Here is a 16,308-nt window from a genome sequence, read left to right as displayed (position 1 = left end):
GAAAAACAAACGAATTTCAGCGGTACGCCTTCGTCAGGCTGAAATGCGTTTGTTTTTTCATTTTTTCTGTGCCAAATAAATCCGTATCAAGGATTTACCCCCCCGTGAGCGCTGGTAATTATTGCAGCATTGTGATTTTACGCGATCTTGCCGTTGCGTTCCCACCACCCGCTACCGAGTGCGTCAGCGATATATATATAACCCAAATCCTACTCCATATGAAGAAGGCACGTACACAAGGCTGTCAAGATATGGCAATATTTATTTTCTTGGGTCTCCCCCGACCCTGCGACAGAGAGACGCGTTTCGGCTGCGCAGCAGCCGTCATCAATCTATATATAAATATACACATACACTCACACACATATATATAGTTACAGAGTGGCTGTAGTTATAGTTAGGGTTACCAGAGATAGGAATTCCTCTGATTTTTCACCATTAAAAACTTTGACGAATCCCCACAAAACTTTCCAGGTCTATAGTTTTTTTCTACATTTGCAGTTTCACAGTGATTGGTCAAGGGAGTGCAAAGATAAAAAAGGACACCCTAAAACGCGTTTTCCTACCAATACATTTTCCATGGGCTTTTGTATCTCACAGAGCAAATATGGCTGGACGGAACCCCATGAAATTTGGCAGGATTACACATTATGGTAAGTATTTTATAAGTTATAAAGGCATTTTAACTTAGTGATATCTGTTGTTGAAATACTTTCACAAAATTTCTCCCCGACACTGTACTTTACACTGTTCCACTGTACGCAATCCCATTCTACCCCACTACAGTCTATGCTATTCCACTCTATACCACTTCACTATACAGTACTCCACTGTACAATGCACTGTATACACTACACAATTCCTATCCAACTACACTCCATGCCACAACACTGGGCTCTTCTCAACCACACTATACTCCACTCAACAAGAGTCTACGCACCTCAACTGTACCACAGTATAGGTCACTGTACAGCACTACACTGTACAACAATGTACTCCTGTCAATATCAGCGTATAGCACTTTAATTTACTCTTTACCACACTGTACTCCACTCTATGAAACTCTACGCAAATCCCTCTATGTCACTTGACCCCAGTTAATATACTCTACGAGACTCTATTTCATGTACTCCACTACTGCACTCTATGCCACTCCAATGTATGCTACTCTATGCCACCCAACTGTAAGACAGTCTACGCCACTCCACAATGTACCACACTCTACTCCGCCCCACTCCACTGTACAACAATTTTCTCTACTCTGTGATACTCCACTATAAGACACTCTACAATGCACCACTCCACTACACTGTACCACACACCACTCCACTCTACTCTACAACACTTTACTTCACTGTATACTACGCCATTCCACTATACTCGACTGCAAGCCACTCCACTGTAGAACATTCTACTCCACTGGACTCCACTCCACTGCATGACACTTTACCCCACTCTATTGAACAGGACAACACTCAAGACTACATCGCTCCACTGTATCACAACGTATGAAATCCACTCTAAAACACTCTACTACACTGTGCGCCACTATACATCACTGTACTGCACTGCTCCAACATACAGCACCCCACAGTACTACACTCTAGTGCACTCTATGCAAATCCACTCTACAAGACACTACTATACAGTGTCCTACTATATAACACGGTTCTGGACTCTATGCCGATAGACTACACTGTACAACCCTCTACTCCATGCTATGCCCCTATACCCCAGTGTATAACTCTGTGCTCCCCTCTACGACACCACTCCACTGTACTGTACAAGATTCCACTTAAATTTATAACACTTTTCTCAACTCTACGCTTTGCTTGTCCATTCTATTGCACTCAACACTACTACACTATACAACACAACACGTCACTGTACTGTATATCAACGTATTACACTACGCTATGTCACTCCACTTCACATCACTTCACTCTACCCAAATTCACTGTACACCGCTCCACTCTACGCCACTCCACTCTACACCACTCCACTGTAACGCACTCCAATCTACAACAGTACACTTTGCAACACCCTCTTCTTAATAACACTACACTCAATGATTGTAAACTCTACAATTTAGAACATATTTTTATTAAAAATAAAAAAACATTGAAATTCAAAGAAAAAATATAAAGGTTAAACCGTTGTTATATTTAGGAAAATTTTACTTCTTCTTTCTATACAAACCAAACTTAAAATAAACAAACTTCACAAATTGTAAAGCTATAGTTATACCTTCACTTTATACATTATGCATCACCTTAAAATTAATGTAAGTTTATTTATTTTTTAACTACAAACCAAACTTAAACTACACCAAAATGAATCATTTTAAACCAATACCTTCAATTTAGAATTCATGCAACACTTTAAAAATATAATTCGCGCACCTTCATACACAGCGTATTCAACTCAGTAGCCACACTCCATGAACTAAAACATATGCATTCTCCACGCACTGCTTATACCCTTTTATATTATATCACTTATACCATTTACAATAATAGTTATTACATCGCAAATCACATGTTTTATGAGAATACAGTGCATGTTAGGTGGCGAGTTATAGTTAATGTAGTGTGGTTAGCGAGTTGAATATACTGAGAATGAAGGTGCACGAGTTATAATAATTTGAAGGTGTTGAGTAAATTATAAATTAAAGATATAAGTCTAAACCTGTTAATTAAATAATTAAATTAAATAATCTTACAGCAGCACGTTATCTCAATATGGCTGCCTAACCTGACAGACTGTTTGCTCTGTGGTCTGAGACACCACCAGCAACTCTACACCAGCACAGCAGCTTTCCTTCTATGTGACCTGTCGAAGCCGGGGTCCTGTGCTCACTGTTTCACTGGAACCAAAATACAAATAACTAAACAGCCCCAATCAGGGAGAAGCTGGTCTTGAGTTGCTTGTGTTCCGGTTCAAGGAGGACCTGTCTGGTAGTTCAAGATGGACTGTTCCTATTGGAGCAGGGTCAAGACTGGTTTGCATATGGCTGGATGCAAACTAATGTGGCATGGTGGCCAAAATAACGATGGACTGTGATGCATGCCCAAATAATAACCAGTGGTTGAGATTAATTTAAACATTCCATTCTTCGCTTTTCTGTATACCGTAGTGAAACGCCCTTTGTGGGATGAGTATGGCCAAATGTGTGTCCCGTGCACACTGTGCATCTGGAACCAAACTGTACCTGACTGATGAGCCCTAATGAGGGCAAAACGTGTCTTGGGCTGCTTGTGTTCTGGCTCTGAGAGGATCTGACCAGGTAGTTTCTGGTGGACTGTTTCTATTGAAGCAAGGTCAAGAGTGATTTACATACAGCTAGGTCCAAACTGAGATGGCATGGTGTGCAAAATAATAATGGAATGGGATTTGGCCCGAGTAATTACCAGTGGCTGAGATTAATAAATGCATTCCATCCAAAACTTTGTTATACACTTCAGCTATCAAGAACAGGCTAACGCGAAGGCAGTAGGCTTAGCCCTGGTGGAATGGGCCTCAGCCCTTCCGGAGGCTGCTTTTTGGCATATGCATAGCAATCTCAATGCAGAGGACTATCCACTTTGACAGAGTGCTCTTTTGCAAAGCCAGTCCTTGCTCAACTCAAGAAAATCTAACAAAAAACTGATTGCTCACCTGAAAGTCTTTGGTGCAATTGATGTAAATTCTTAAGGCTGTCTAGGGATCCAGTCAATGGAGTCTCTCCTCTTCTTTCGAGGGGTGAGGCAGTGTAAAGAATGCTGAGCGAGTAATGGATTGGAAAATGTGAAAAGCAGTTACATCCTTTCCGAAAACAGCTGCCTTGGTCCTCAACACCACTGTATCTAGGAAAAACATGGTGTAAAGTGGCTGCACTAAGAGAGCTTGGAGTTCACTCATGTGACAAGCTGAAGCTATCGCAACCAGAAATACAGTCTTTAGAGTCAGGAGATGTACGGCACAGCAGTGCACTGGTTCGAAGGAAGTGTACATGCGGAAAGTGATGTCCATATACAGATCCAACAGTGGCATCACAAAGATTTGGGGAGGAAACATAAGTCAAATCTTTCATAAACCTCATCACAATAGAGGGTCTGAACAAGGATAACTGATCTGGCAAACATAATAAGCCTGCAAGGGTCTACAAATAGCCTTTATTAGTACCAATTTAAAGTCCTTGCTGGGCTAAACATAAAACTAACAAGATATTTAACAGTTTGGCCTGTAATGGGTCCATATTATGGGTGCCACCCCAGACCACAAACTTGAGTCCAGAGCCAAGACAGCAATGATGACATCCACAACTTAGAGAGGAAGATCAAACGTGGTCAGCTGCTGCCGCTCAGTCTCCATGTATAGAGGTTCATATTGTGTGGGTTCGGATGCAGGACCTTGACCCGATGCAGCATAAGATCCTGCCGAATCGGTGACCTGATAGTCACATCCAGAATTTTTGGATACCACACTCTCCTTACCCATTTTAGAGCCATTAGGATGACTTGTGCCTGGTGATTATTGATCTTCATCAGAGCTCGGGGAAATAGAGGCAGCAACATGACAGAGTACAGAAGTCCTGTGCTCCACCCTATCTGGAATGCCTCTCAGAGAGCCAGCCTTCTTGGTAACTCCAATGTGAAAATATTTTGACACTGCGAGTTATAGACAGTGGTGAGAAGATCTAGCAAAGGGTATTTCCTTTGCTGGAAGATTCCTAGAATGTAACTACCATTCGTGATCCCCCAGGTGCTGCTGGCTGGGTTTGCTCGCCGCAGCGTTCTAAGATCCTGCCAGGTGGTTCACAACCAGAGAAATGCAAGCTCAAGAGACTAAGTACCTCTAGTCACAGGAGCCCACCTGCCCTGTTTGTTGCAGTATTACATGGTGATGGTGTCCATGAGAACCTGAACCATCCTCTCTCTGGTGGATAGTAGAAAAAAGTTTAGGGCCAGATGAATGGCCCAAAACTAAAACAGGTTGATGTGGAGACTTGCCTCCTCTGAAGACCAGAGTCTTTGGACCCCCATCTGATCCCAGATGGTCTCCCCATCCCAGCAATGATGCATCCACCACTGCCATCAGCTCTGGTGCTGGCACCACTGAGACAGGTTCCACTTCAGACCGTACAGGCCCTACATATGCCAACCAGCACAGTCTCCGAGTAGGAGACCAAGAGACACAGAAGCCTCACAACAAGTATCACTGAGACCCAGGACAAAGACTGATACATCAAGATCGTAGGTCAAATATCCTGGACTAGTGACAAAAACAAGGCCCAAAATACCACAGTATACACAATGGCCCAGTGAAAGGGAGTCCTTACAAAGGAGTTAGGTGTGACTTCAGCACATTGATGGAGAACCCCAATGAAGTCAGGATGTTTGCCATCATCTGGATATTTCTACAACTGACTGTGGCTCTCGCTTTAACAGAGTCGATGAGGTACAGGAAAACTGGAATCAACAACCTCTAAAGGTGTGCTGCGACCACTGCCATCACATTTGTGACTACCCAAAGGATATTTCTATAACTGACTGTGGCTATCTCGCTTTAACAGAGTCGATGAGGTACAGGAAAACTGGAATCGACAACCTCTAAAGGTGTGCCGCGACCACTGCCATCACATTTGTGACTACCCAAAGGGCACTGGCAAGGCTGGGGACTGTGGGTCTGTAGGAAAGATGCATGGAAGTAGGAGTTCTGCAGGTCCAAAGCCAGTAGCCTGGCTTTCTTCTGCACAGGAGAAGAGCAGTAGCAACTGCCAGTCCCTATTTCCGGGGCTTGAACCTTCTCTATGGCTCCTTTTGCTAAAAGAACTTGCACCTCTTGGAAAAAGCTGAAAATGTGCATATCTGATGTGGCCAGAAGATGGGGTTAGTAGAAAAGGAATAGCAGTGCATGGCTGGTTGAATGCCTAAGCTGCAGGGGAGGGGACTGGGAAGTTTGCTGTCCCTGGTTGTGTAGGCATTGTCTGTTTGAACCCCAAAAGGATTGGGGTGCTTATTGAAAGGGAGGTATTTCTTGATGTTGCCAGTACACAAAACTTCAGGAGTAGCCTTGAAAGGGGCAAAAATACATAGGGTACCATATCAAAGGAAGCACTCTCTTCTGTTGACGGTCTAGGGGAGAACACAACCCAGTGTCCAACCCACTGGCCTCCTGCAAATCCATGTACAGACTGGTATTATTATAGTGTGGGGGTTACTAATCCCCATCATTATCAGTGCTGTGGTGCGTATCCTAGGTAAATGCAAGCTTCTGTCTTAATTGGACTGAACTGGAGACTGGGTGCATCGGTATGGCTTCAGGACGGGACCCTGATCGGGCCAAGATGAATTAGTCTTGGAATCAGTTAGAACTATTGAGGCAAGTCTTACTCTGATGGCGGCAGAGCCAACATTGACGTCAAACAGACTGGTGTGTATTTTGGTGACTCACTGTAAATTGGCTATGATGCAAGAGCAGAACCCAAGATGGGTTCAGGATGTGGAGACAGCACAGAGGGCAGACCCACCGGGGTATCCCAACTGGAGGCCTCTGAAAATCCTTGGGGCCCAAACATGCACCAAAGGGAACTGGAAGAGTGCCAAAGATTCACAACACAGCCTCTTTAAAGGCCTCCATTTGTTATGTCGTGCCGATGGCTAAAAAAAACTCAGACTGCATTGAGATCAGTTGCGGAGCTGTCTCCTTGAGGGAGGACTGGGAGCAAGACCAAAAGTTTCCCTGACATGCTCGTAATTTCTATGGCTGAGAGTGGCAGGACCAGGATGAATTCTTGTGCTCCAGATTTGACTTATTGGCAGACTTGGACCGTGACAAGAATGTATGGCAGGGATGGCCCCCAGAGAAGGAATGGGTCAGTGACTTCGAGTGAGTGCGGTACTTCTGTGACATCTTTCAGTGTTAGGCAATGTACAGCTTTGCTTCATGTTCCAGGATTGTCTTTGGATTCATAAGAACATACTTTTTGTAGTACTTGGAGTCACACCACCCACCCAAACACAAGAGGCTTACCTTGCAGGGGCTGTCACAGACATTTATTTGCAACAGTCCCTACAAAGTTTAAACCCTGTAATTTTAGGAGGGGCATAGTTCTCTTGCACACTGAAAAATTATTTTGAGAAAAAACTTGGCAACTGGCAAAAAAAGTGGGAGCTATCTCTGATATGCATTTAAAAGTAAGTAAAGAAAGGAACTGATGTTGAAGCGCAGGAGTAGCACTTATATGTTGCCACATTGGCATTTCTGGGGCAGAACAAAGTCAAAGCGGGTCTGCACGGTGCCACCTACTAATGTGCACGAGCAATGCTGTTCAAATCTTCTCAATCCTGCCTGAGGCTTGGGGATAAAGTATACATAAGGAATCTGCTTTTAGAAGTATCCATCAGAACCTGGAACTTTTTCTACTAAAAATATAGAGATCAGAATCTTGAACACCATTTTATTACAAGCTGAAAGCATTTGTTTATCAACAAAAAGGACCACAAAGGCCAAGTGTTCATACACACTGACTCTGTATCATGAATGGCAACCCTCACGTTCTGCACATTCTAACTGCTGCTCTGCAGATAAGGCAGCAATATCTCACCCCAGCAGAGGCTTGAACACAGAACTGCACTTACTCTTCTTCTTCTTTCTCCCTGGTCTCCCTTTCTTAGGTTTCTTGATTCGCCCTGAACTATCGGAGCGGACAGAAGAACTGTGCACACTGGAGTTGTCCAAGTCCGACTCCTCTTCCAAGTCAGCTTCATCACTCTGAAAAAAACATGTAAAGGGCTCATTTTAAATAATTCAAATATTGCTAGCTACAGCATATGATCATCTCATAAGTATGCCGATTTGATCTCCTTTCCTTGCTTACAAAAACCAGTGCAAACCGTGACCATTCTTTAATCAATTGTAAAAGGCACCCCAAAACAGACAGGCATACAATTCAAGGGCTTCCCCTCATATTCACATGTTGATATTCTTTCTTACTTTCCAGTAAAATGAGCTAGGCAACCCTTGAATGGTTGGCTACCCACTGTTTGTGGAGATATACGTGTGAATGTGTCTGACTTACTATATTCCTAACAGATGTACTGTTCCAACACTACCAAATGACTCATGAAGATAATTTTCACTCAAATATTATTACACATTAAGGAACCATTACATTGCATGTATTAACAAAAGTAAACTGTCTTATCACAGTACTCAGTTTACATTTCAACCTCCTTTGTCACTGGATTTCTGACAGCATTTTCCTATCTCCCACCAAATAAAAAACAACGGGCCAGATGTACGACCAATTTTAGAATGTGCAAATGGGTTAGCGTCCCATTTGCGCATGCTAAAATTGGTATGGCCATGTACTAATACAATTTTGCGAGTCGCAAATGAATTGCGCTCGCAAAAAAGTGATTAGAGACTCGCTATTTGGAAGGGGCGTTCCCTTCTAAATAGCGACTCTCTAACCCATGCTCAAATGTTTTGCAACAGCAATTGCGGTCGCAAAACACTCCCAAATTACCACCTTCTTCAAGAGGGTGGTAATGGAGTCGCAAATGGAAATGGGTCCCTAGGGGACCCTTTCCCCTATGTGACAGGCTCTGAAAATATTTTTTAAGGGCAGGCAGGGGTCCCAGGGACCACTACCTGCCCTTAAAAAATGAAACGAAAACGTTTCATTTAAAAAATAAAAATAAATGCATCCCGTTTTCCATTAAGGAAAACTGGCTGCATTAAAAAAAAAACTGCTATATTTAAAAGCAGTCCCAGACATGGTGGTCTGCTGAGTCCAGCAGGCCACCATACCTGGGAGCGCCTGCCATTCCCAATGGGCTCGCAAATTGCGAGAGGCTCATTAATATTCATGAGCCTCGCAATTTGCGATTCCATTGGGAATCGCTAACAGTGTTAAACACACTATTGTACATGGCAAATAGCGCCTCGCAAATTGTGAGTCGCAAATGAGTTGTTTGTTAGTTTGCAAATGAGTCCATTTGTGGAGCTAATAGTTTTCGACGTAATGTGTAAATACGAATGATGTTTGAGACTGACTTATAAGTTATGCAACTAAACTTTTAGAAATGCAATTATGTGTATGTGGGTTAATCTTCTGTTTTTGAAATCTTTTCTGTTCCCTAACCTCGTAACTGTGGATTGAATCTACGAGACTGTTTTTCTTCTTTTCCATATAGTGGTAGGAGATCTTTTGATATATTCAGTTCTCCAATACCTCTTGTTGCTTTTTCCATTTGGACCATTGTTTGTCTCTATCATAAGTTACCCCGGTCCTTTGAGTTAATTTTGGGTTAGCCCATTGTTCTGTGACTATGAATCAGAATAGTAAGCAGTACAATATAATCACAAGAAGTGTTTTAGGGTAGGAACACCTTATCTCTGAGAATAGAAACAAATGCCATAAACAATTTGTCACACAATTAAAAATATATGTCGTTCGTGAGAAAACACAACATATTCATAATATCCATACCACATACATATATCTTTACACACCCAAGTTAGAATCCATAAACATCTAACCATATAAACAGAGAATATCTGAGATTAGCAGATAAGGTATACCTTACTGAACAGCCGATGCAACACTGCTTGCCCAACCACCAAATCTCATTTCCATGCTGTATCCAAACAGAAGTGCCTGGTGAACGTATGGGCATTCAACCATGTTGCTGCTGTACAGATGTCTGGGAGCGAAAATCCCGTGAATAAAGTTGTAAAGGTAGCCATTTATTGTGTTCAGTGGGCGGTCACCTTTGATGACAGTGGTGTTCCAGCATTTTCATGGCAGTAAGAAATAGCCGATGATGTCCAACTGGATATACTATTTCTCGTAAGAGCATAACTCTTTCTGGAAGGTGAGAAGGATATGAGCAGTTGATCAGATATCCGAAATGTTTTTGCCTTATTGATGTAGAATCTTAAACTGCACCTGACATCTAGTGTGTAGAGAACCTTCTCTGCAGGAGAAGATGGATTCGGGAAGTACGTTGGTAAAATAATGGGCTAATTGAGATTAAATGAATTTGGATCTTTAGGTAAGAATTTCGGATTTGTCCTCAATAGTGCCTTCTCCTGTTTGAACTGAATAAAGGGTTCTGAGACTGAGAATGTTTGAATCTTGCTTACTCTCCTGGCCGATGTCAGAGCCAGAAAGAGCTCTGTCTTCTAGGAGACAAATTTGATGCCTGTCTTCTGTATAGACTCAAAAGGTGGCCTCGTGAGTTGAGCAAGGACTGTATTTAACTGTCAGGAAAACTGCTGGATGCTCTACTGGTTGAAACACCCTGAAGAGTCCTTTCATAAATTCCTTTATTACTGTGGAAGACCACAGTAGTATTTCTCCAGGCTTTCTTTGATATCTCAAGATTGCCACCTAGTGTACTCTTATAGAAGAGTGTGCCAATCCTAAACGAAGCAGGTATGATAATAGCTGATCCGGTGTAGATTGGAAAGGGTGTAAATTGTTGTCTACGTACCAGGGACAGAATCTCTTCCATTTTGCTACATAGGTTTTATTAGTGGTGAAAGCTCTTGAGTGATCCAGACTGGATCTACAGTCATGTGGAATATTTAAGGATTCAAATTCCTGGTCAGGAGGTGCAAAGCGGATAAATTCAGAGACTCTATCTGCGGGTGTACTATCTGCCCATCGTTCATTAATATGAGATTGTGGATTGGTGGGTAGTGGAAGTGCGGGGACGCAGACATCCTCAGAAGCTCCGAAAACCAAAATTGTCTTGGCCATGCCGGGGCTATTAGAATTGGATGGTAGGGCTCTGACTGCATCTTCTGAAGTACTCTTGGTATGAGAGGGAATGGTGGAAATGCATAAGCAAACATTTCTGACCATCGAAGCTGTAGAGCATCCCTTCACGCCCCCTTCTGAAGAAATCTACTGGCAAAATGTTTGCGTTTTTTGTTGCTCAGTATTGAGAAAAGATCCAACTTTGGAGTACCCCATCTTCTGAAGAGCTGGGTGAGCTGTATCTTATTTAATTCCCATTTGTGGTATTTACTTGTGCACCTGCTCAGAGAATTTGCCCAAGTGTTGTGTATGCCGGGGACATGTTCCACCTGAAGTGCGATGTTGTACTTCAGAAGCCACTGCCATATCTCCTGAGCTTGAGAAATAGAATGTGTGATCTTGTTCCTACGTTCTTGACAAGATAAATCATTGTGGTGGTGTTGTCCATTCTTACAAGAACAGAAGAATCGCAGATCATGGGGAGGAAACCCTGCAATGCAAGAAACACTGTCTTCAGCTCCAAAAGGTTGATTACTAGTCGTTCCATTTCCCATTCATTTCTAGTTCCTGGAGCTGTGCCCCCCATCCGTTAAAGGACACGTCTGTAGTCATAAGGTAAGTGGGGCTTTAGAGGCTAGTTTTTCAGATGCTTTACTAGCCTTTAACTTATTTGAATGTATTTTAGATGAGATAGAAGCCTCATCTTTTCTTTTTCACTCAGGTGTAGAGCGAGTTGTGCTTTCCTCATTATCAGAGCCAGATTCAGACCTGGACTTTTTCTTCTGTATGTAACAACAACAAAAGAGTGTTCCTGTTCTGGTTCAGGTGGAAAAAGGGCACAGAGCACAAGGAAACAACAAAGCCCAATAGGTTTGTTAGGAAAGCCCTCACTCACCGACCTGGTCGGTGACTTGCTTCATCATCGGGCCCCACCGGGTGTGACCGAATGTCACCCCGGTGTGCTTCGACGCCAGAGTTACTGCGGAGCTGGTTTTCGTGATGGGAGGGCTATGTGGAAAATTACGTGAATAGTGTCAAGTGGTGAGATTAAAATTGCCTTGTATGTGTCAAAAATTTAATTTTAATCAAAGACCATCAAGGGCAAGGTTAAAAAATGTGTAGGTGAGTAGAGCCAACTAATTGGATGGTCTTACTCCCTCTAGCATTAAGTGAATATGTGAATGGTCGACATGGACATGTTTCAGCCGGTGTGGTATCATTAACCTGGCATTCGTCAGGACCTATGGTGTTAAACCTCGGCGGTATGGGCACTCTAAGGCCCACCCTACCAGAGGGCTTGAAAGTTAAAAGATCTGTGAAGTGCAAAAAAACACAGAGGCGGGCTTCACCACCCGAAGGTAGGACGCACACACCTCCAGCCTCTAAAATTTAGAGACTAAAAATAAAAAGGCACCTGTGAAGGTAAGAAAACACAGACAACACAAGACAAAAGAAACATAATTAGAATATTTTGTCAATTGATTTAGCCAGATTCAGTCTATTTCTAGTGCTCATAGTGCCAGGGTGCACCACTCATGCAGAATAGCAGAGGTGCGTGGCTCTGCCGTTGGCTGAGGCTACACGATAAGTCATATTGTTAATATGGTGGCACTGTCAAAGTAGATTGCCAATTTTGCAAAATCTAACTGTGTAAGTGCACAGGGGAGGGTATTGATACGTGAAATGAGGGCGAAATGGCAGTGAAAATAAACACGCAACATTCTGTCACTCATCGATCAATGGGCCAAATGGCCAGTGGCCAGTCAGCAATGAAGCAGTCAAGAAGTGGCGAGAAAGAGGGAGGGTCTCACTTCACCAGGGATGAAAATCCACCCCATAGACCGCGGGAGGGAGGGGACGGCGCATTTGGCACATCCTGCAAAGCAAAACAGAGGGAAGAAAAAGGGACACCAAAGCCTGGTCAAGCAGCAGTTAACACTACTTAGCTCTGAATGGTTTCTCAGCCGGACTCGTACTCACGCCCACGGCGTCCGTCTCCTGCAGATAAGCCTACACGCCCTCAGGACCGGGTCTCGTCGATCCGGTTGGGAAGGGTGAAGGCGGTTATATGCGTTGCCGGTGAGGAAAAAGGCGCGACACCACTTCCGGGAGTTTCAGCCTTCCTACCACGCATGCGTTGAGGATGTACTCCAGGGCTAGACTGCTAGCCTGGTCCGGGCAGGCTACTCACTTCCGGGAATTACGCGCGGATTGAGGCGCATGCGCAGACATGATTTCCTTCGGAATTCGGGATAGTGACACTACTCGTAATGCGCATGCGCAGACGAGGTGAGACTTGAACACGGATGGAAACACAAGAGCGCAATTTGGTGTGCGCGTGAGGGGTATAATCAGAGTCAGTGAAAAGTATAACTGGCTCATGAGTTCAGGATGGGTGTTATCAAGACCAGTGGAGTGGTAAAAACTGATCTAGGAAAGTTAAGAAAGTTAAAGTAACACCGTAGCAGACAAAGGGAGTTGGTGGGAACAGATACAGATCTTGGGATAACAGATATTCATTTCAGTCATTTATTTGAGAACAGAACCCCAAGGAATGTCATCATTAAGGCCATTAGTATGGGTGCCAAGGCGATACACCCAACGCTGTTCCTTTTCAAACAGTCTCTCAGATATATTGGGGCCCCCAACGATTTGTTCAATCACAGTCCATTTCAGGTCGTTGGTGGTGTGATTGGTCTGGAGGAAATGGTCACTCATTCTTGTCGTGGCTTTTTTGCACCTGATATTACTTCTGTGCTCACATATCCGTAGTCTTATTTTACGGGTTGTCATACCCACGTAACGGAGTGAGCATGGGCAGGTGACGAGGTACACGACATTGACAGAGTTACAGTTAGTGTGGGCTTTCTGCCACCAGGTTTTACCGGGTTCCAGAGTCAAGGATTTTGTCGGGGTAGTTAGGTGACAGACAGAGCAGTTTGAACAAGGGAAGTGGCCCGTCACTTTAGGAAGGTTCCAAGTGTCAGTTATACTCCTCATCGGGGTTGCAGGTAGTATTTTAGGTCTGGTGTGGACCAGAGCATCCTTGAGACTGTGCCCTTTCTTAAAGGAAAACAGTGGTTTTTGCCAGTCCTTCTTGATGCTGGTGACGATTTTCCAGTTCTTGTTTATTGATTTTTTCAACTGGTTGGATAGTGCACCGTACGTGGTGACACACGTGAGGGGGACTTCTGTTGTTGTTATTTTCGAAGTCGGTTCCAGAAGTGCTTCCCGTGGTTGATTCCGTGCACGTTTGAAGCCTTTGTTTAGTAGGTGGTTGGGGTAGCCTCTTTGTGCCAGTTTAGCTGTTAGATCAGTTGATTGGGTTTTGAAATCAACTAAGTTGCTGCAGTTCCGGCGAATCCGTAAATATTGACCATACGGGAGATTCTCCCTTAACGGGCGAGGATGAAAGCTAGAGAACTGCAACAGGTTATTCTTAGCTGTAGCTTTGTAATGAGTCTTAGTAGTTAAGGTTGTTCCACTCTTAGTGATAACCACATCAAGAAACACCACCTCCGTAGTGCTCACGGTGTGGGTGAATTTCAGGTATCTGTTAAGAGTATTAAGCCAGTTCAGGAACTCCGTTAGCCTTTCCATGCTGCCCTTCCAGATGAGCAGCACGTCATCAATATACCTTTTCCAGTATGTGATATTTCTGCTGAACGGGTTGTTAATAGACAGTATGTTTTTAGCCTCGAAGTCTGCGACATACAACCCCGCTATGCTGGGGGCAAATGTACTGCCCATCGAGGTCCCCGAGCATTGTAGGAAGAGACGCCCTTGGTATGCGAAGAAATTTTCTTTCAGTGCGATGGTGGCGCATTCAGTTATGAAGTCTCTGGGGGTGTTATATTCCCAAGTGGTAGAGTGCAGGGCGGCCTTTAGTACCGTTATAGTCTCATCTTGCGGGATACTGGTATATAGGCTCTCAATGTCTAAGGTGGCCAAGATGATGGTATCTGGCTCAAAAGAGATTGATTGCAGTTGGTGTAGCAGGCTTTTCGTGTCCTTGAGGTATGTCGGTGTGTTTTGCACAATTGGTTTCAAGAACTGGTCACAAAAGGTTGACAGGGGTTCTAAAATGGACCCGATTCCCGACACAATTGGGCGTCCAGGTGGGGGCAATTTATTTTTATGAGTCTTCGGGAGTGTGTAGAAGTATGGAATAATTTTATTACTCCTCGAAAGAAAGTCTGCTTCATTTTTAGATATATGACCCCTGGATTCGGCCTCCTGGACCAGATCGGTGATACGATTCTGGAGTTCAGGGGAGGGATCTGTGGTAAGTGGTAGGTAATTGTTGGTGTCACTCAGTAATTCTTCACATACCCTCTCATAATCCCTAATATTTTGGATTACGATGCCGCCACCTTTATCGGCTGGTTTGATGGTAATAGCGTTGTTGTTTTTTAGTTTATCAAGTGCCCGGTACTCCTCGGCGCTGAAGTTGCCAAAGTGGTGCGGTTCAGGGCATGCTTCCAAATCCAAGAACACTGCTTGTTCGAAAGCTGTAATAGCAGCTGGTACAGTGTGCGGAGGGGGTACAAACGTCGATTTTGGTCTCAGGCCAGTATCTCCCTTACGCATTTCTGCATCAGGATCCTCTTTACCTTCAAAAAAGGCCTTCAGTTTTAGTTTGCGGAAAAAATCCGTGAGTTCACAATGTAATTTAAATTTATCAGGACGAGCCGTAGGCACAAACCCCAGTCCTTTCTCTAATACTCGTTGTTCCGTGGGTGTGAGTTCCAAATCCGACAAGTTGGTGATTAGACTTGTTGGTTGCTGGCCCCTGGTTGTGGTGTCTGGCTCCTCGTGCGGTTCCCGACAGCTTCGTCTGTTTGCCAGGAGACTTGGTTGGGGGTTCTCTTGTTCCTCCCTCTGCCTCTGCGGCCCCGTTCTAAAAAAGGCTGCTGGTATTGGTTTTGGGGGGGAGGAGGAGGAGGGTGATGCCATCCTGGGTTCCAACCCATCATAGGGAATTGTGGGTGTGGAAAGGGGAATGGTGGCGGCCCGTATCCGGCATGTGGTGCCATTGCCCAACTTGGTGCTTGGTTGTGGTTCTGGAATCTTTGATTGCCTCTGTGGCCTCTATTGCCTCGTCTCCCTCCTCGTTTGTATGAGCCTGTGCTTGACCCACTACTATTGGAGGAATTATCATCTGTTGCATCTGATTCATTCAAGCCCTTTGTAGGTGCTGTATAATCAGGGTCAGCGTAAGGGTAAGTTTTGTTGAATTCAAATTTCTTAAGGTCTTTCTGAAATTTGGTTAGTTTAGACTGCAATAGGTTTTCTTTATATTCATTCATTTCACGATTGATCTCATCTAGTTTCTTTTTGTAGCCGGTCACAGTTGTTTTAAATTGTGATTCCGTCTCCTGTATTTCTATCAATAGGATGTCAGAGAGACGCAGGGCAGTCTTAATGATCAGGACGAGCCAATCACGCGTGCAATGCCACGCGATCATGGCCCAATCTTTCCTAAATTGTGCATCATCTAGAAAGATGCGGGGGGCATTGGTCACCAAAAGGCCTTTTGGTGCTGAGTTGGAAGT

At 44.0% G+C, this 16,308-nt stretch overlaps 1 protein-coding gene across 8 annotated transcripts in view; it reads right to left on the bottom strand.

Moving 5' to 3' along the window:
- CHD3 (chromodomain helicase DNA binding protein 3) overlaps positions 1 to 16,308 on the bottom strand; it is a 1,139,027-nt gene that overhangs the window by 865,085 nt on the left and 257,634 nt on the right. For all 8 annotated transcript variants that reach the window (XM_078670235.1, XM_078670239.1, XM_078670240.1 and 5 more), the window contains exon 7: positions 7,623 to 7,755. In XM_078670235.1, coding sequence (XP_078526361.1) covers positions 7,623 to 7,755 — 133 coding nt within the window. The remainder of the gene's footprint in view (positions 1 to 7,622; positions 7,756 to 16,308) is intronic.

This window comes from Lissotriton helveticus, chromosome 12, assembly GCF_964261635.1.
Source record: "Lissotriton helveticus chromosome 12, aLisHel1.1, whole genome shotgun sequence".
Lineage (NCBI taxonomy): Eukaryota > Metazoa > Chordata > Amphibia > Caudata > Salamandridae > Lissotriton > Lissotriton helveticus.
Note: the sequence above shows the minus strand (reverse complement) of the source record. Positions and strands in the feature narration are given on the sequence as shown.